Consider the following 20,191-nt stretch of genomic DNA (forward strand, 5'->3'; position numbering starts at 1 on the left):
ACCTTGATCGCTTTGTACCACCTTAGGTAACCCGAATGTCGTGAAGAATTTTATTAAGGCTTTACTCACTATCGGAGCTGTAATCCTTCTCAGAGGAATAGCCTCGGGGTATCTTGTAGCCATACACATTATCGTTAACAAAAACTGGTTACCCGATTTTGTCTTCGGTAACGGTCCGACACAATCAACCACCACATGCTCAAATGGTTCACCTATGACAGGTATAGGACAAAGAGGAGCAGGAGGAATAACCTGATTTGGTTTTCCTGTTATCTGACAGGTGTGGCATGTCCGACAGAACTGAGCCACATCTTGTTTTAAACCTGGCCAAAAGAAATGTCGAAGGATCCGATCATACGTCTTTGTAATTCCTAAATGACCAGACCACTGGTGATCATGAGCAAGGGATAACACATTTTGTCGAAAGGCTGTAGGAATTACTATTTGGTAAACAGCATTCCAATCTCCACCCGCGTCAACATGGGATTTCCATTTACGCATGAGGAGATTACCATCAATGAAGTAAGCCACATTCTTCTTCTTCACCTCTTCTAACGAGACAACACTAGAAAAACATTTAGCAAGCTTGTTGTCAACCTTTTGGTTAGCAATCAGCTGCTCACGAGTGACTGGTAATTGTATTGCATCAGCAATAACTTCAACGTACTTTGATTCTTTCCTGGGCTGTTTGTCAGAGGTGATCAGCTTCTCAGAGGTATCACACAATCCATCCTCTTGATCATCCTCTTTGAACAGAACAGTGTTCGACAAATCTATCACGTCACCCTCTTGTAGTGCCTGAGCACGAGTGACAGCACAAGCGGGGAACACATGTGGATAACTCTGTGCCAACTCATTCGAGAGAGAGTGGTCACTTTTATCCAATACTTCCAATACGGGTACTACCTTTCCTCCGGCAATATCGTTACCCATTATAAAGGTCACACCTTTCACTGGCAACTTAGGACGTACCCCCACTCTGAATATTCCACTGATTAACTCAGAGTGTACTTTCACAAAGTGCAACGGCACTGGGACAAAACCCATTTCAATACCCTGCACTAACACACTGGAACCACAGTATGTATCGTCAGATAAGGGCAACACATCAGACAATATAAACGACTGCGCCGCACCAGTATCTCTAAGGATTTTAACCGGACGCTGAGACGCTTCGTCATTCGTTAGGGACACAAACCCATCGGAAATGAATGGTTCATAACTACGGTCGGGGACTGAGACTTTCAAACTACAGTTACTCTGAGGCACCTGTTTTGTTGCAGACCTCACAACCGTACGAATTAGAGCAACACCTGTTGGTGGCTTGGCACGAAGAGGCATCCCTTGTTTGCGTTTAAGCAGGAAGCAATCATTAATCATATGTCCCACTTTATGACAATAGAAACAGGAACGCTCATTCTTCTGGCGTGCTTTATATACTACTGCTGGCCGACTAGGGCTAAAGGTAGGAAACTCAGTGGTTCTACTCTCAGTTTGAGCCGAAAACACACTCTTGTGCGTCAACACAAACTCGTCTGCCAACACAGACGCTTCTGCCAGGGAGGATACTTTCTGTTCGTTTAGGTAAACTACAATGCGTTCGGGTAAGCAATTTTTAAACTCTTCCAACAAGATTAACTCCCGGAGAGAGTTGAAATCAGTTACCTTACTAGCAGCATGCCATTTATCAAACAGATTTCCCTTGTCTCTAGCAAATTCCACATAAGTCTTACTAGAAGACTTTCTATGAGACCTAAATCTCTGTCGGTATGCCTCAGGCACAAGCTCATAGGCACGAAGAACAGTAGCTTTGACCACTTCATAATTCAAACTGTCCTCCAGAGGTAGCGCTGACAAAACCTCTTGGGCTTTACCAGTTAATTTACACTGAAGTAATAGGCACCATACCTCTTCAGGCCACTTCAATGCTACGGCTATACGCTCAAATACACAAAAATAGGAGTCAACCTCTGACTCTCTGAACAAAGGTACTAAGGCAATCTGCCTACTAATGTCAAACGTGTTTGAGGACACAGCTGGTGAGGACGACTCACTAACAGGAACAGTAGGAACGAAGGCTAGCCTCGCTGTCTCTGCCTCCAGTTCCATCTGGCGCATTTTAAACGTCATCTGCCGCGGTTCTCTTTCTGCCTCAATTTTACACATCATCTGCCGTTGTTCTCGTTCTTTTTCTGCCTCAATTTTACACATCTCCAAATCTAAATGCCGCTGTTCTCTTTCTGCCTCAATTTTACACATCTCCAACTGGAGAGTCTCTCGCCTAATTTGGGCTCTCTCTTCCACCTCTAGTTGTAACTGTGCTAAACGGACATCCCTCCTGGCATCACCGTTTGACAGTGGGGAGAGTGGTTCAAAATGGGACAATGTGGCTGGTGTTTTAGCCTCACCCTCATTATCAGATACCAATGGGCTTATAGGAGCAGTTACATCCCCTACAGGGTTAGTAGACTCAGGCAGCGGTAACACAAGCACCTGCTCTTCCAACAATACATTTAACACTAGCTGTTTAACCTCCGCCTTAACTACACTCTGCGGAATCGATATTGAGTAATGGTCAGCCAAGGTCATTAAATCAACTCTACGACATTTATCAAAAACCTCCCACGAAGGATTATCCAAAAAGGACTTCAAATCAAAAGTAGCCATCTTACACTACTTCACAAGAGCCAACAAAAATAGCAAACACTAATGCTACTTCAGCTATGACGCTCAACACTGAACTATACCACTACAACAATCTACATGAGCGGCATGGGTGTCAGTAAAGACAGATCCCGGATGAGCCCCCACTTATGTTACGAATCTCTTTTGGCCCGACAGTCTAGGGGGGATGGTAGTGAGACCCGTAACATAACTCATGTAAATTATAACAGTGACAAAGTAAAAGTGAACGAAATAACCAGGACAACTGAAATAATACCGTCAAACTCAGGGTTTATTGTAAAACACACGGTAATGGGGGGGAGCAGGAAAAGGGGCTGAGCTGGACCCAAGGAAAGAAACAAATATGCAAAAACACCCCTAAGCTAGGCTAGCCTATTTCAACAACAGCTAACTAACTAACCAAAAATACAGTGGGTGGTCCGCCCAGTTCTAACTAGTGTGTTTTAACAAAGTTTACCTACGGGTAGTGTATGCCCATGGGCGACTTGTCTTGGTTTCCCCTTTTTCCCACCAGCAAACACCATAAACAAAAACAATACTCACAGGAGATGACAAAGTGATTTGGAGGTGCTCAAACAAAAGAAGAGGTTAATTATTACACAAAGAGCGAGATCTACATACATGGCATTTACAAAGAGATTGTGCTACTGAAATCTATCAAGAGCAGAGATCTACCAACATGTCATTACAAAGATTGAGCTCTCCTGAAATCTACAAAGAACAGCTATCTACCAACATGGCATTACAAAGATTGAGCTTCTGAAATCTATCAAGAGCAGAGTTCTACCAACTTGGCATTACAAAGATTGAGCTACTGAAATCTACAAGAACAGCGATCTACCAACATGGCATTACAAAGATTGAGCTCTCCTGAAATCTACCAAGAACAGCTATCTACCAACATGGCATTACAAAGAGATTGAGCTCCCGAACAAACAAATGATGGGGTTTTTAAACCATGAGGAAGGAACTGTGATAGGGTAGGAAACAGGAGGAGGTGTGTCTTCTGATTGATGGGTTGATTGTTGACTGATTGGGGAGTGATGATTTTCACCTGTGAGGGGAGAAGGAGAGAAAAGAAACACACACAGGATACACACAGACACAGGATACACACAGACACAGGATACCTGTATCCGTAACAGCAGTGAATAAAACAAACTTAGGGAGGAGGCTTCTAATGTTAACGTGCATGAAACCAAGGCTATTACGGTTACCGAAGTCCTCAAAAGAGAGCACCTGGGGAATAGGAGTTGAACTAGGCACTGCAGGGCCTGGATTCACCTCTACATCACCAGAGGAAAAGAGGAGTAGGAGGATAAGGGTACGGCTAAAAGCAATGATAATTGGTTGTCGAACATCTGGAACAGAGAGTAAAAGGAGGTTTCTGGGGATGAGGTATAATGTATGGTAGGATGTGAATACAGTGGAGGTAAACCTAGGTATTGAGTGATGAGAGAGATATTGTCTCTAGAAACATAATTGAAACCAGGAGATGTCATCACGTGTGGGTGGTGGAACTAATAGGTTAGATAAGGTATAGTGAGCAGGACTAGAGGCTCTACAGTGAAATAAGCCAATAAACACTAACCAGAACAGCAATGGACAAGGCATATTGATATTAAGGAGAGGCATGCTTAGTCGAGTGATCAAAAGGGTCCAGTGAGTAGTGAGGTTGGTTGGGGTCACGGCGATTCAGACAGCTAGCCGGGCCATAAGTAGCAAGCTAGCGTAGGATGGAGGTCTGTTTTTAGCCACCTCGTGCTTTTCCGTCGGTAGGATTAGTGGGGTTCCGTGTGGTAGAGGTGAACAATCCAATTCGCAAAAAAATAGATATAGTTATAGAGGCCCAATAAGAAGAAAAAAATGTCCGCTAGATCTATTCAGATAGCAGCCGATAAGACAGCTAACGATAAGCGGGCCGCAGATGGGCGTTCAGGTAACGTCGCGACGGAGGAGCCAGCTGGATAACTACCTCGGGCAGATAACGTCCGTAGTCCAGTTGTGAAGGCCCGGTGGGGCTCCGCGTTGGCAGTAAAACGGGTCCGGATAGGTGATTGTAGCCCAGGAGTGGCTGATGGAACTCTTCAGCTGTCTAGCTCCGGAACAATTTATGTTTGCTCCGGGATCGACGTAAGCCGATAGTCACACGGATAGCAGCTAGCTAGCTAACTGCGAGATCCAGGTGTAAATGTCCAGAGCTTGCGGTTGAAATCCGGGGACATGGAGAGAAAATAGGTCCGGTATATTCCGGTCCGAGCCGCGCTGTACAAAACTGGCGATAGATTTTCAAGCTAAAGGATAGCTGATGACCACAAACCGTGGTTAGCTGAATACTATCGATTAGCCAGTAAAGAAGCTAACTAGCTTCTGGCTAGCTTCTAACTAGCTTCTGGCTAACTTCTGACTAGCTTCAGGCTAGCTTCTGGTTAGCTTCTGGCTAGCTTCTGGCTACCATTATAGATAACGAATCCTAATTGCTAAATTGTCTCATATTCGGTCAATAAAAAACCGCTGCCATTTAAGTAATTTATTGAGACTGTCATATCAATGAATAAAACAAAACAAAATGTACCCCCTTTTTCTTCCCAATTTCATTATATCCAATTGTGATCCAATTACGATCTTGTTTCATTGCTGCAACTCCCCAACGGGCTCGGGAGAGGCAGCGGTCAAGTCATGCGTCCTGCGAAACATGATCAGCCAAACCGCGCTTCTTTAACACCTGCCCGCTTAACCCGGAAGCCAGCTGCACCAATGTGTCAGAGGAAACACTTTTGGACTGACAACTGAGGTCAGCCTGCAGGCGTCTGGCCCAACCACAAGGAGTCGCTAGAGTGTGATGAGCCAAGTAAAGCCCAGTCCAAACCCTCCCCAAACCCGGACGATGCTGGGCCAATTGTGTGCCGCCTCATGTGTCTCCCGGTCACGGCACAACAATATATGAATTAATGGTTGGATCAGAATAGCCGTTATAATCATTGGCCAGTACATAAACTTCAGCAAAACCACAAGTCCAAATCCCTATCTCCAGTATGGCTAATTTAGGAACGGGACAATTTTAGCTAGCTAGCCAGCCACCAGAGGGCAACAACACAAGGAGATGCAGCAACTCAAGTTTTTCTGTCAATGATGTGTGCTCTCAATGGGATTTGATAGGAGTGACGCCAACATTTAAGCTAGTTTCCCCTGACACTTTTTTTTGGGTGCTCCTGTACCATTCACAATTGAGCTTGCTCAGTTTAGCTCAATGCTGATTGGCAAGTTTTTGTATACTTTTTTTTTTTATCAAGGGAGGCCAGATGCTCGCTGACTTCCTTGCCTTCAATGCTATGGTTGTCATGTATTCATTATCTTTGGTTAAATGTTTGTAGTTTGCATGTTTCAGTAATGATTAACATGGCTAAATAGTTGTAAATCTCTGCTTGGTTTAGCTTTTGGTATATTTGGCATTTTATACATATTCTGTATTTCCAAGGAAGAAAGCAATAATTAATTAACACACTACTGTAAATAAATTGATACTACCTGTTATAAAACAGAAATTGCTCTCCGTAAATAAATAGTGAGAAATTCTGTCTGAAGCCATTAGGCTATGGCTTTCCTAGCCCTATAATAATGATACAAGTTATATCCCCTTTAAAAGGGTTTATTTTCAACCTCTGGGGTATAACATGTTGGACAAAGTAGTATAGAAGAGTCTGACCCCTAACTTCGCCAATGAGAATCAAGAAGGGCGTAGCAATGTCCTTCATGACTGTGAAAGGTCTCGATTCTAGGCCGTAGAAAATCCTACATCCATCTCATTAGATCAGAACAGGATGGATCAACAGTGATTCATATTACTGGTCTGCATCCTAAAAAAGGATAGTTGTGTTTTGCTGCATAACAATCTTACGTTATTTGTCTGCCCATATGATGTGGTTCACAGAGGAGTTTCTTCTGAATAACTGGTCAGGGCATAGGACTTTCCATTCAGCTTCAGGCAACTTTGATGTAAGGCTTGATTACACCTGTAGTAACTACTTCTATCTGTCACTCCCATTGTTGCTTATCCATTGTTCACTAGATATATCAATGTAATTAAACCCAACACAATGTTGAAAAACCGAATGCTTCCCACCTCTAGATCACATAACTAGATGTGAGCTGGAGGTGATCCAAACGCTGCCACCAATATAGCGGAATAAAGTGAAAGCTGCAATAAGGACTCTAACCAGGGCTCATTGTGGAAAAGTGAGCTCTAATGGCCATGGCCATGAAAGTCTAGCCAACAATGCTTGCATATGCCTTGTTGCAATAGCCTAAGTATATAACATGATTGACATGACTGTAATAATCATCATGAAACTGTCTTGGAAGTACCATAAGTGTAAGCCAACATAATTCATTATTTTACATGAACCTGTTTAATTGATCATAGTCCAGATTCGTTATAGTAGCAAATACCAAAGTTTCACCAGGGGATTTAAACCAAACAGATTTGTTTTACAGGTCTTCTTTCCCAACATGTATATATTAATCAAATCTGACAAATACAGCTTTTTACTCCAATCTGGCAACCCTCATAAACTCCGACACAGCACCAGTATCCCAAAGTATTAAGTGAAAACGTGCAAAGAAAACAGCATTGGCATTAACGTAAGGCTGCTATTATAAGTATTTCGATGACAACCTGGTTGAATAACAATATTGGGTTGTAAACGTGTGATTTATATATATATATATATATATACAAACAAACAAACAAGTGTGGGACAAGTCAGTGTAAAACACCATTGCTCAATATGCATTGCTCCAATAATTTTCAAAAGATTGTTCCGAAGTTTTCCCTCAAATGTATTTTCCTTTGAATGAAGTCGCACAAATTAAGCCGCACAATCTGCTGAAATACTTTTTGTAGAAATATGCACAAATTGCGTGTGAGATTGCAAGTGCGCGCCCACTTTTTTTTCATATTTTTTTTTCAGAAATTACACGGAACCCAAACTGGCTGCGCGCGTGCGCCATCGTGCATACATTTATTTTGTCCCCCCACACCAAACGTGATCACGACACGCAGGTTAAAATATCAAAACAAACTGAACCAATTATATTAATTTGGGGACAGGTCAAAAAGCATTAAACATTTATGGCTAGTTAGCTTGCACTTGCTAGCTAATTTGTCAATTTTAGCTGGCTTGCTGTTGCTAGCTAATTTGTCTTGGGATATAAACATTGAGTTGTTATTTTACCTGAAGTGCACAAGGTCCTCTACTCCGACATAAAACGGTCAACCGACTCTTTTCTAGTCATCGCTCTTCCTTCCATGCCTTTTCTTCTCTTGACTTTATATTGCGACTGATAACTTTCATAAATTAGGTACATTACCGCCACTGACCTCATTCGTCTTTCAGTCTCCCACGTGGGTATAACCAATGAGGAGATGGCACGTGGGTACCTGCTTCTATAAACCAATGAGGAGATGGGAGAGGCAGGACTTGCAGCGCGATCTGCGTCAGAAATAGAACTGACTTCTATTTTAGCCCTTGGCAACGCAGACGCTCATTGGCGCGCGGGAGCAGTGTGGGTGCAATAATTGAAAAACATAAATTTCTACATTTATTTTGCAACGCTCACAGTGTAGTCATCCTGTTAGCTTCCTCTAGCCTTATGGACATGTGGCATAAACACAACCAGTCATGATGTTTTCATCTGATTGTCAAATAATCACTTAACAAAGGTGATTCAGTCTAACACAGCAAAATGTGGAAATAGTTAGCATGTGAGTACTTTCTGAAGGCACTGTATATGCATTTGAATGGGAAGTGCACTTCAATTACCAGTTGATAAATAAAAATAGTACCTATTTTTAATGGTGGCTATCAAAACAGTTATCACGTGAATTCATTTAGAATTGTTGTGCAATGATTGGGCTTATAAAAGCGTGTTTCACTCCAGCAGCAACAGGAGCTGTAGCTGCAGCTCTTGCACAGTCTGACCAATTTTCTGCATAAACTTGGCTCTGTATCTGTATGCTGTGCGTGTGTAAATAATCATCTTGAAACTAACAAAAAATACACCTGCCAATTTAATTACACTAAATTATGCAAATTAACCTATAGGCCGATTACATTTTTGTATCATCCAAAAGACCGCTATTACTGGCTAACCTGGTACTGAGATATGCAGAATGTGTGTTTTGCCTGTATTTTTAGGAGTTGGAGGATCTGCTGCCAGGGCGTGCGGAGGTTCCAGTTATCTCATCGGAGGCGGAAGAGGTTGACCTCCAGGACTGTGAGGTCAGAGGTCAGGGTTCAGCGGGGGCCAGGAGAGAGGCCTACAATGACAGCTCTGATGAGGAGGGTGGACCACATGGCCCAGGGGTACAGTGTGCCCACCAGTAGACTGAATACATACACACCCTTCTCTCACTGGTCTGTGTGCCCATCTGTTGAGTACTCTGAGGGAAGGGCACCCCTCCACTGCCCCTCCCCCAGGTCCCATCAGGACCCTCAATCCTCTTCATTCCTCCATCAGCCAATCAGTGTGTGTGTTTGAGTGTGGTCAGCAGGCTGTGATGGATGTTTAGTGGCCATTTGACATCTTAGGTTTGTAGGCTCTACATCTGTCTGGAAACGTTGTCATTTGGGAACCTTGTGTACAAAATGAAAATATTGTCTAGTGAAATTATTAATTTATCTTCTAACAGGCTTCAGTGTCGTAGTCTAGTCTTAGTCACACACCAGCGCATGCTGAAAACACATTTAACACAGACCTACCATAGCCCCTGGTCTACACGGCGGCCTGCTGAGCCACACAGAAAGCTATTGTATTGCTTCCTGTAAGCTCAAACGTCTCCCATCGTTGAGGCACCTCGGGACTACCTGGTCAGATTTCTCTCCAACAATAAAATAGCTTGAATCTTTAGGCTTATTTACCTTTGTCAGAAAACAACATGTTTCTCTTCTGTGTGAGGATTGTGCTTTTGCGCATGTGTGCGTGTGACCACAGAGCTTGTGTCTTGAGTAGCATACTCTAAACTGAGTGTGTGTGTGCGCGCGTGTGATTTAGGAGCTGGGTGTGTGTGAGCTGCTGTAGAATGTTCTGGCTTCTCTGCTCATAGCGGTGTGTGTTCTGTGTGTATCGCCAATGTGAGTGGAGACCTCGTTTTATGTTCAATTAAAGATAAAAACAATTGAATGTGTTGAACTTCTCTCCCACCTTGACCATGTAACATTTAGCCCCTAACCTCGCATTATACACAACTTTCCATGCCAGTACAACTGTCACACATGCCATCTCAACTTCCATTCCCTTAGCTCTGTAAATACCAACCCCAGCCCCTGTGCACGGTCACATCTCAATACTCTACAGTTGCCTCCTTCCCTCCTATCCAAATTCCTGTTCTTCGTCTGCACTGATGGGACAAGACAGCATGGTCATGGTCAGTTGGCACAAATGCTTTGGAACACTACCTGGAAAAACAATAATTTCCTGTTTGAACATTTTGCATTAGTGTGCACTATTGAACATGATCCAGGTGAAAGCAGCATGGTTTACTAGGCCACACATGGATTTCCTTTCTCATGTCGTTCTGTCAGATCAATACAGATGGAGTGGATTGGAGGCTACTTTAAACTGTAGAGATGTAGTCATCTGACTGTCACTGTATATATGCTATATAGGCCACTGGAGGGACACGCTACAGACAGGGGCTTTATTTAGTAAATGATGTTATTATTGTTGATGATGCTCATGTTTGTTAGGATGACAATTAAACTGTATAATAAACTGTCACCATCAGCTCTGTTTTTGTGTTCATCCACTTATCAGGCTACAGTATAAGCCAATAACAGAAGAAGCCAGAAATGGCTAATGTGGCTTGTAAACAGGGTGGGTAGTAGTGTAGTGACTGACAGATTTAGGGGGGACTTTAACCAGCAAATACCAGCAGATTTCTAGTGAGACAACTGTGTAGTAATAGCATAATTAGCTTGCGCTGGTGGCTAGCCTGAGTGAGTCAGCAGTGTCGTCTGTCTCTGCACTGTGGAGTCTCACTGGACCCAGCAGCTCCTTGAAGCCTGCTGTATTCCTGGGAGGAGGGAGAGCAAAAGGGAAAGAGGGGGAATAAAGAACGAGTGAAAGGTGGAACTTGACACCAGTCTGGTTTGTTACCTGTATCTCTTACATAGTGTGTGTGTGTTACCTGTCTCGTTTGGACTGCATGACATAGGAGCGTTCTCTCCTCAGCTGCTCCAGTCTTTCTCTGACCACTGTCTTCTGCTGGCTCTTATCCGCCTGACAGAAACACACAGTCAAGAATCACACACCTGCTCCAATGCCTGACAATGGGGTATATTACATGTGGTTGTGTGTGTGTTTGTCACCTGGGGCAGGTTATGTGTGAGGTGTCGGAGTCTGTCAGTCTGTCTGAGGCCCATCAGGTCTTCCTGGGACTTCTTGTTCTGAATGATTGACAGCCGCTCCTGGACCTGACACACAGGAAGTAGTCACATGCCTTAGTGACATCTATAAAAAAAAAAATCTTTGTTCTGTGCCTTTCTTCCTAAAACCCACCCTCTGTACATCGCTCTCGCTCTCTCACACACCCTCAGTAGTTGTCCCTGTCTATTCCATTCCTTCTTTCTCTCTCCCTTCTCTTGATCACCCCCCCCTCCATCTCACTCTCAGTAGTTGTCTCACCCTCAGTAATTGTCTCTCTCTGTCTCGCTGTTGTTTCTGCTCCACCTTCCTCTGCAGGTCCACCAAGCTGCGCATCGTTTTCTCTCTCTCCATCATAGAGACTGGCTCCAATGTCCTCTCTCTCTCTATCACACTCCCCATTGTTTTCTCTCCCTCCATTGATCTGTCTCCCTCTAGAGTAGTGTGTGGGGTATTGAGGGTCTCCTGGGCTGATGTAAGGGGTGCAGGTCTACTCAGGGCCCAGAGCTCTGTCATGTCCTCCCTCTCCCCTCCCAAAGAGTGCGGGTAAGCACTTCCATTGGCTCCCAAAGCAGTGAGGTCATCAGTGTGTTCCTCATCGACAGGTGGACTTCCGCGACTTTTCTCAGCCTCCTGCTGGGCTCTGCCCCATGTTGGAGGCTCCTCAGCGTGTGTGATAGGGGTGTGTGTGGGCACATTAGAAAGTGTTTCTGTCTTCTCTGACTGCTCCATCACCAACTCCTTCTGCAACACACACAGTCATCACAGTTATAATCTGAACCTTAGTGAGCCAGCTGGAACATTGGCGAGCCAAACAGAATCTTAAGAGTGCCACATGGAATCTGAGAGCCAGACGGAATCTTAGAGAGACTAACATAGACTACCTGGCCCGTGATGGGGTGCTGGTCTGTAGGCGGTAAGAGCTGTTCGACCTCAGAGCTGTACTGGAACAGAGACGAGTCCAACACCTTCACCTGGTCTGTGTCTCTGGTTGTGTCGTTGTAGTGTCCAGGTGCGTCATAGGGTGTGTATCCGGGGGTGTTGTGTGTGTCACAGTGCACACTCACCTCACCCACTTCCTCTTGTTGCTCTGTTGCAGTAGACATGACCTACAGAACCACAACACAAAGAATACACCGTTCAGATCTCTGTGTGACAGTGTTTCTGATCCTAGATCTGTGTGTGAGACGGACCTGGGCCAAATATAGTTTATATACAGTGCATTCGGAAAGTATTCAGACCCGTTGACTTTTTCCACATTTTGTTATGTTTACAGCTCTATTCTAAAATGGATTCAATAGTTTTCCCCCCTCATCAATCTATACACAATACCCCATAATAAAAAGTCAATAACAGGTTTTCTATACATTTTTGCAAATTTATTACAAATGAAAAAAATCACATTTACTTAAGTATTCAGACCCTTTACTCAGTACTTTGTTGAAGCACCTTTGGCAGCGATTACAGCCTTCAGTATTGTTGGGTATTTCTCTTATTCTTCTCTGCAGATCCTCTCAAGCTCTGTCAGGTTGGATGGGGAGCATTGCTGCACAGCTATTTTCAGGTCTACAGAGATGTTAGATTGGGTCTGGGCTCTGGCTGAGCCCCTCAAGGACATTCAGATACTTGTCCCAAAGCCACTCCTGCGTTGTCTTGGCTGTGTGCTTAGGGTTGTTGTCCTGTTGGAAGGTGAACCTTCGCCCTCATTTTCAATACATTTTCTAAGATTTCTAAAAACACGTTTTCACTTTGTCATTATGAGATATTGTGCGTAGATGAGTGAGTCAAAATATAAATGTAATACATTTTGAATTCAGGCTGTAACACTATTTGGAATAAGTCAAGGGGTATGAATACTTTCGCAAGGCACTGTAGTTGAATTAGTCTAAATATATTATCATAAGCATATGGTTTGGAGGGTTCTTAGATATGAGAACCTATAGCTGCTCTCCTCTCCCTCCAGCAGCTTCCTATAGATAGAATGACATACTTGAGGTACATTGAATCACCTCAACATTAGAGAAGACCACGTTTGCAGCATCAAAATGACAGCATATTTTCAAAATAAGTGAGACATACTGTATTACCGTAACACTTGACATCAATTTCTTATATCTGTAGTAACTTTTTGATCATAACATTAGCAACGTTGTTACATAGGACTAGTGTCGTGTCCTTGGCATCATTAAACTGAAGACTTATTTTTATAAAAAATTCTCTATTATTATGTGATTAAACTAAATTAATCATGTAACTGTAATTAACTAGGAAGTCGGGGCACCAAGGAAAATATTCAGATTACAAAGTTAATTTTTCTAATGTAACTTTCAGATAATTTAATATCTGATCAATTTGTCTTCTAATGAATTCATTTTTCTTTACCTCACGTTAGTCTCATTCCAAACATCGTAAATTGTTGGTTATCTGCATGAACCCAGTCTTCACTATGAATCATCCATAGATCAATTGTCTTAAATCCTTTGTTTACTAACTAAATAATCACAGAAATGCACAAAACAAATAAGTAGATATGGTTACAAGTAAATGATAGGGGAATGTTCCCTAGTGGGCTAAACCGGCATGGCGGCTTGTTAGACAAAGGGACTGAGGAGGGCGTAAAAGATGATAATTATAACAACTGAAATGCTAATCCTTTGCACATGAACGCTCACTCATTTGGGAATAATTGCAATCAATATATATATTTACGCTCAGTGTGTCATTGTAATCTCTGTTGGAAAGTTTGTTTCTTTTGGAGAGTTTGTCCGCTCTCTCTCTCTCTGCCGTGGTTAGAATGGATAGTTCAGAGTAACATTCAGCAATGTTGTTATAGGATATATGTTTCGGCAGTTGTCGGTCTTTGCGTTCAATGGTACAGAATTCCTAGCTGCAGACAAGTAATTAGTATCCAAGATTTGTTCTTATTCTGTCGGTTCGATAGTCTCAGAGTTGAAACACGTGGTATGGTTAAGAATTCAGCAATCGTCTGAAACCTTAGCCCTCTCGTGGTTATCGAGGTAAGCTGGTCTCTACTCAGACCTTAGCCCTCTAATAATTGAGAGAAGCATGGTCTGAAGATAAATTCCTAAGGTGGGGGTTATATTCGGGAGAGCAGAAAGGGGCTGTCCCATGACGCCAGATTAATGTCTGTGCTCAAGGGGCGGGCCAATGATTTAGTTAAACTCCAAAGGCAATTGGAGTTTCCTTCATTAAACAGTTCAAAATCACATTACATAATTTCACATAGTTACATCTTTACTCATTCATTTTATACAACAATTAGATGCAAGCCTCCTAACTGAGACTCTTGTATAAACAGGGTTATGGTAATGTGGCTGTATTGTCTCTCATGAGTTTCACAAACATTAAAAGAAATGGACCGGTCGTAGCTGGATTCGTCCTCGACTGTGTACACCTTCTCCAAAACATGTACATTGTTCAGTCCTCAAGTTCTATGCTGGAGAAGAGGTTCCATTGTTCTCCTGTGAAACCTTTTCTCTCTCTATACTGTCTGGCCATGAGGAAGAGAGTCTCCTCCAGGAATTTATGACCTGAGATAACAGCAGCCTGGGTGTAGGCGAGAGAGAGAGGGGGAGGGCACGCTATACCCAAAGAGGGCCACATCATGACACAAAAATTGCTTTAGAATTCCATAATAATGAGGTTATTACATAAATTGTATGGCTTGTTCTTCTTCGGTATTATGGTGGTCTGCAAACAAATATTAAAGGTGCATGCCGCCAACTACTGTATTGGCTGCCTACTATTCTGTAGTATGAATTCATTACGTGTTGAGAAAAACTGCCCTACCAACTAAACCTGCACCCATTAAAACCTCACCACTATTCAACTACTTTGGTCCTACCTGATCCTACTCCAGGCCAGCAGCCTGGGAGAATGGGACTCTAATTGTTCAAAATTTATAAATTTAATGCAGTAAAATCTCGTACACCCAAGTACTTCTCTGCAGCTGCCACCACAACATCTATCCTCTGTGATTTATATTCCGTTTCTGCGGTACAATTGACAACCAGCACCATGGGTATTCATACAGTTTACACACACATCTTTTTCCACATATAATACACATTCCATTGTCTCAAGTCCTCCTGCACACTTCTCACATCTAGGAATCTCCCTCTTGCACGCAACTGCCACATGACCATAAATTTAACAACTAAAACACGGTAATCTGAAATGGAAAAACTCAGTAGTACAGACAGTGTCTTCTCTTTCACCACACTCTCCACTGGGTCTGCACCCAACGGCGAGTCACACACCGGGAATCTTCAACTTCAGTTGATCCTCCTCAACACTTAACGCCACTCCACTTACCACTACTTTCAACTGCGTCCTGCTCCAGATAGGAAATCAAGTCTGATGAAGTATCATGACGTCTGACGAGAATACACTTGCAGGGTAAGGGGCGAGTGAGAAAATAATCCTTTTTAAATGGACCACCGTTAGCCACAAGGCAATGATACTTTCTCTCCGACAATCTCACTCCCACTGGGCCAGAATCGTCTTTGTCATCATAAGGACGAGGCTCAAACTTGGAGGTCTTCACCGCACCTGCCACCACAATTGATTCATCCTCACTCTCGTCACGTTCAATTTCCTTCTGTAGCTTTTCCAAAAGTTCGGTGTGATCTACCACTCCATATTCACTCAAAACATGTTCCAATTTTGTACTTTTTTTCCATCCACCATGTTCTCCTTCATAAGATCTTCTAGAAGGCTTGTTCATTCTCCCATTCCATATTTACTTATTGTATGTTCCATTTTTCTCATTTTTTTCTAGTGATGTTACATTTGATACCGGAGCTACAGTATGAGGGATGTGTCAAAATAACATACAAAGCTTAATTTGATCACATGCTGTTTCATACCGGCCCAAACACTTAAAGGACACACCCTATCCCCTCAGCCTTCAAATTAAGATGACACTTCTGATGATGTATCATGACGTCTGACGAGTATACACTTCGCTGACTTTTCTTAGCGGATGTACAATCGTCGCAAATTGAATTATGGGGAGATTCAGGCCCCGGAGTGAACATAATTGTACACTCGCAAAGCCAACTAAAAACGAGGGCTGAGGGGCTTACGTTGCAAACTTGCTTGGCTAACCATTTGGACCGCCCTCCAAGATGGTCGACGGGGATTCCCCCGAGGACATAAGGTGGGTAAGTGGATGAGGATGTTTCTTTTAAGTGTTTGGACTGCATCCCGTGTGTTGCAAAATGCAAGATCCCACTGATTTCGCCGTGGTTTCACTGCTTTTTCCCATTCCAAGCTGCTTTCAGACACTGTCCTCTACTGGACACTGTACTTTCAAATAGAGTTAGGATTTTGTATATAAAGTTTCACCTGACTAGTAGTATAGCAGGTAGAGTAGGGGACTGTGTGGAACATTCAGGGACGTGAAAGGTATAAGGTTGAATCTCGTTGAAGGCACACTAGTTTGAAAATGGTTTTGTCTGCACTGTTGTTCAAGTATTATTTTTATTTAGTGTAGTATAAGCTTATGTCTTAAGCTTCCTAAATAATGCAATAGATTCCGTTTTTGAAATATAGTCAACTTGTAGGTGAAAAAGGGAAGCATAATGTAAGATGCAAACCATTATAGGTTACTAAAGACAACGATTTACCGGTGCGCCACCGTATTATAATGAAATGGATTAAAAATATATTTTTTAAATGTTCACACACTGCTATTTACTGTTGACCAGCAGATGTCTCTAATGTGCATTGTGAATAGATAACGAAGCACCGACAAAATAACCGTTTTTCAGGCTTCCGATTACTATTTATTTCCCTGTCCACCATTTTACTCCTACCTCATGGCCACACGAGCTAAATGTATGGATTAGAATTACCTAAGGCATTTAAACTGGAACAATTATTTCAATAAGGGGTGCAAAAAACATCTAACTAACTTCATTGGATTTGTTTAGAAAAACGTATTTGTGTCGCATAAGATTAATAAATCAATCAATGTACATGCACAAACATAGATATTGAAACAATGTTTTTTTTATCTACCGGCCATAGAGCATGCTGGGAAATATAATAATGATGGGTGTAGTTTTGGTTCAATGTGATGTGTATAGTTTCTGGCCCCTGTATTAGGGTAATTCCAGCCCTTCAAAATAAGGCGTTATGAAACATGTCTCTGTCACTAACAAATACAGTCATGGGTGGTAACTCTACAACTTACTCGAAAGGCAAGGCACTCTGGGAAATATTTAAATAAGACTTTACACTAAACAGTGTGTTAATTTTAACACTGTTTCAGTGCCTATATGGATCCACAGACTCCACACTTTCAGTGTTGATTTAACAATCGTATAATTTGCTCTGTAAGCATCCAACTTGCTGTTTGCAATGTTTGCAATTGGCTTTGAATTACTCTGAAGTATTTTTGGTATCATAAAATGAATTGCAGCTTTCGACAGATTCAGTGGCATGTTGATAGAGTCGTACAGTAGTTGAGCGTCACAACTTATTTGACTTGATTATGTACACGTGGGGCAATGGACATTCAGGAGAATGGACAGTTACAGAATGTTCAGATAGAAATGTATTGTGTAGATCAAATATGACTTTCAGATATTTTTATCTTCAACATGCAGTTCCAGATACAGCCCTGCCATTAGTTGAAGGAAATCAACCCAATAGTTTCAGAAAAGTAGTCACTTCCTGAGATCTGTATTCAGATATTTTAACAATGTTATTTTAACATTTTGAAAATGTTGTTGCTTTCTCAGATCTGTATTCAAATAATTTTGAAAAGTAGTCATTCTTTGGGATCTATTTGTTCCCCTGGAAAAATAGTTACTTTCAATTAAGCATAGTTAAAACTATGCCAGGTCTGGTGTGCGTTAGTGTTTCTGATCCTAGATCTGTGTGAGGTAGTGTTTCTGATCCTAGATCTGTGTGAGCCCAGGTAGTGTTTCTGATTGTAGATCTGTGTGTGAGGTAATGTAGCATATCTTACTGTTCCTGTCTGCTGCTCAGTGTCTCCATCCGGTGGTTTGCTCCAGGCCAGAGTGATGAGAGAACCCTGCTTCTCATAGCTCTGAGGAGTCTTTCTGTGGCTGCCCTCCCTCGCCTCTCGTCCCTCACACACCTCTCGCTCTGCAGAGAATCCATTGGAGGCAGAGGGTGTGTGGTGTATGTCGAGGGAGTGGATGGTGTCTGAAACACACAGGATCTCCAGATAGGGCAGGTCCTCCGGGGCCAGGGCCGTCCCACAGCCTGGAGACACACATGCACACAATATGTGATGTGTCTTTTTTAATGATTTGTGTGTTTGTGTGTCTGTGTATTACCTGTGCAGAGGTCCCCTGTGTGTTGGTATTCTGGGTCACCTCTGGTCAGGTCTGTGGGCGGGGAGGCTGAGGAGATGTTCTGGACTGAGATTGAGTCAGAAGGCCCCAGGCAGGGGTCAACAACAGTCAGTAGTGTGTTGGGGTCCGAGGTCAGGCAGGGGTTAGAGGTGAGGAGTGTGAGCAAGCAGGAGAGACGAGGCTCTCTGAGTTCAGACTCATACTCTTCTATCAGGGACAGCAGGCACTGTTCACCCTGGACACAGACGCAATGCACGCACGCACGCAGGCACACACACACAGACACACAGACACACACACACACACACACTTCAAATGGTGGACCAAATAGATCTGCCAGTGTAGCCACAATGGAAAGTTGCTTTGATTTTAACACAGTGTTGTGACTGACCCTGTCCAGTAGAGTTGACAGCACTGCAGAGACCTGGGCCTCCTGGAGATCCATCAGCTCAACCAGCAGGACCAGAGCACAGCCTCCCCACTGGGACTGGTGCTGGAGGGAGGATTGGGTTTGGGCCTGGGGCTGGGCAGGGCCCTGTGCTGGCAGGGTTTGGGGCTGAAGACAGGACTGGAGCTGGGCATGTGTTTGGGCCTGAGTCAGCAGGAAGGTGTGTGTGTGTCTCAGCCTGCTCATACACCCCGCTCTCAGCGCCCCCTCCCTTTGCTGGACCCACTCTGCTAACACAACACCTCACAGATCACAGTCACACAACTGGTTACTGGACATCACTGATTACATTACAGATAATAGGAGAGATCCAGATAGATAAAAACAGTCATTTAGCTATATTTGATATACAGACTGACCCTCTGTAGGTGACTTCTGCTCTCCTGGTCCCTGTAGCTTGTCTGGGGAGTCCCCGTGCAGCAGCCTCAGCAGACACTTTCTCTCCCGCTCCTGATTCAGTACCAGACACCTCAGCACCACCTGGTCAGAGGTCAGAGGCTAGAGGTCAAACTCCAGTAGCAGAGAGGGGCGGGAGGGAGGCATATAACAGTAAAACAAAGAGCCAACAGCAGTGTTACTGACAGATACTATACATAACCTGTTGTTGAAAGACAGAGGATTCCTCTTCTTCCTCCTCCTCCTTCTCCTCCTCCTTCTCCTGCAGCCAGAGCTGGGCCTGATCTCTCTTGCAGGACCCTATAATCCTGGGCCTGGAAACAAGGCAGATGTAGGTATTCATTGACACATTAAAGTCAGAGACTTATTCCCATTGTGGTTGTCATGAAGGCCTCACCATGTCTCCCAGTCCTGTATGGCTGCCAGCAGTGCACCATGGGACAGTGTCTCCCTCTGAGCTCTGATGGTGGCCAGGCTGGCATACAGACCCATCAACTGCAGGGTTTCCCTGTCCAGTCTGCAGGGGCAGAAGGACATGATCTGACAGTCAAGGTTGTAATTGGCTTATTGCAGGACCTGGAAAATGTTGTGCTTGCCTCTCGTCGGGGCTGTTATTGTGGAATTGGTGTGTGTGTCTGTATGTGTTTGTACCTCTTGGCCAGGGCAATGAGAGTGTTTGTCTCGTGCTCAAGGCTGGTGTGTATTTCAGTGAGGAGAGAGATGGCCGACCAAGACTGCTCCCTGGGTTTCACCCAATCAGGACAGCCCCTCAGGGACACACCCTCACTGCACCTGTCAATGATATCATCACCTGGTCAGAGGCATAGCCATCTGCTGCACATATACCTGCTCATCTTCAGGTTTGCCAATCAATTAGATCACTCCT

The 20,191-nt window shown here is 43.5% G+C and overlaps 1 protein-coding gene across 2 annotated transcripts in view; it reads left to right on the forward strand.

Annotated features, from left to right (window-relative positions):
• The window catches only part of LOC139406364 (dnaJ homolog subfamily A member 2-like), a 22,427-nt gene extending 11,957 nt beyond the window's left edge, over nt 1-10,470 (forward strand). For both annotated transcript variants that reach the window (XM_071148903.1, XM_071148893.1), the window contains exon 10: nt 8,883-10,470. In XM_071148903.1, coding sequence (XP_071005004.1) covers nt 8,883-9,071 — 189 coding nt within the window. In that variant the 3' untranslated portion in view covers nt 9,072-10,470. The remainder of the gene's footprint in view (nt 1-8,882) is intronic.
• Nucleotides 10,471-20,191: the final 9,721 nt, after the last annotated feature.

The sequence above is a fragment of the Oncorhynchus clarkii genome, chromosome 1, assembly GCF_045791955.1.
Source record: "Oncorhynchus clarkii lewisi isolate Uvic-CL-2024 chromosome 1, UVic_Ocla_1.0, whole genome shotgun sequence".
NCBI classification, from domain to species: domain Eukaryota; kingdom Metazoa; phylum Chordata; class Actinopteri; order Salmoniformes; family Salmonidae; genus Oncorhynchus; species Oncorhynchus clarkii.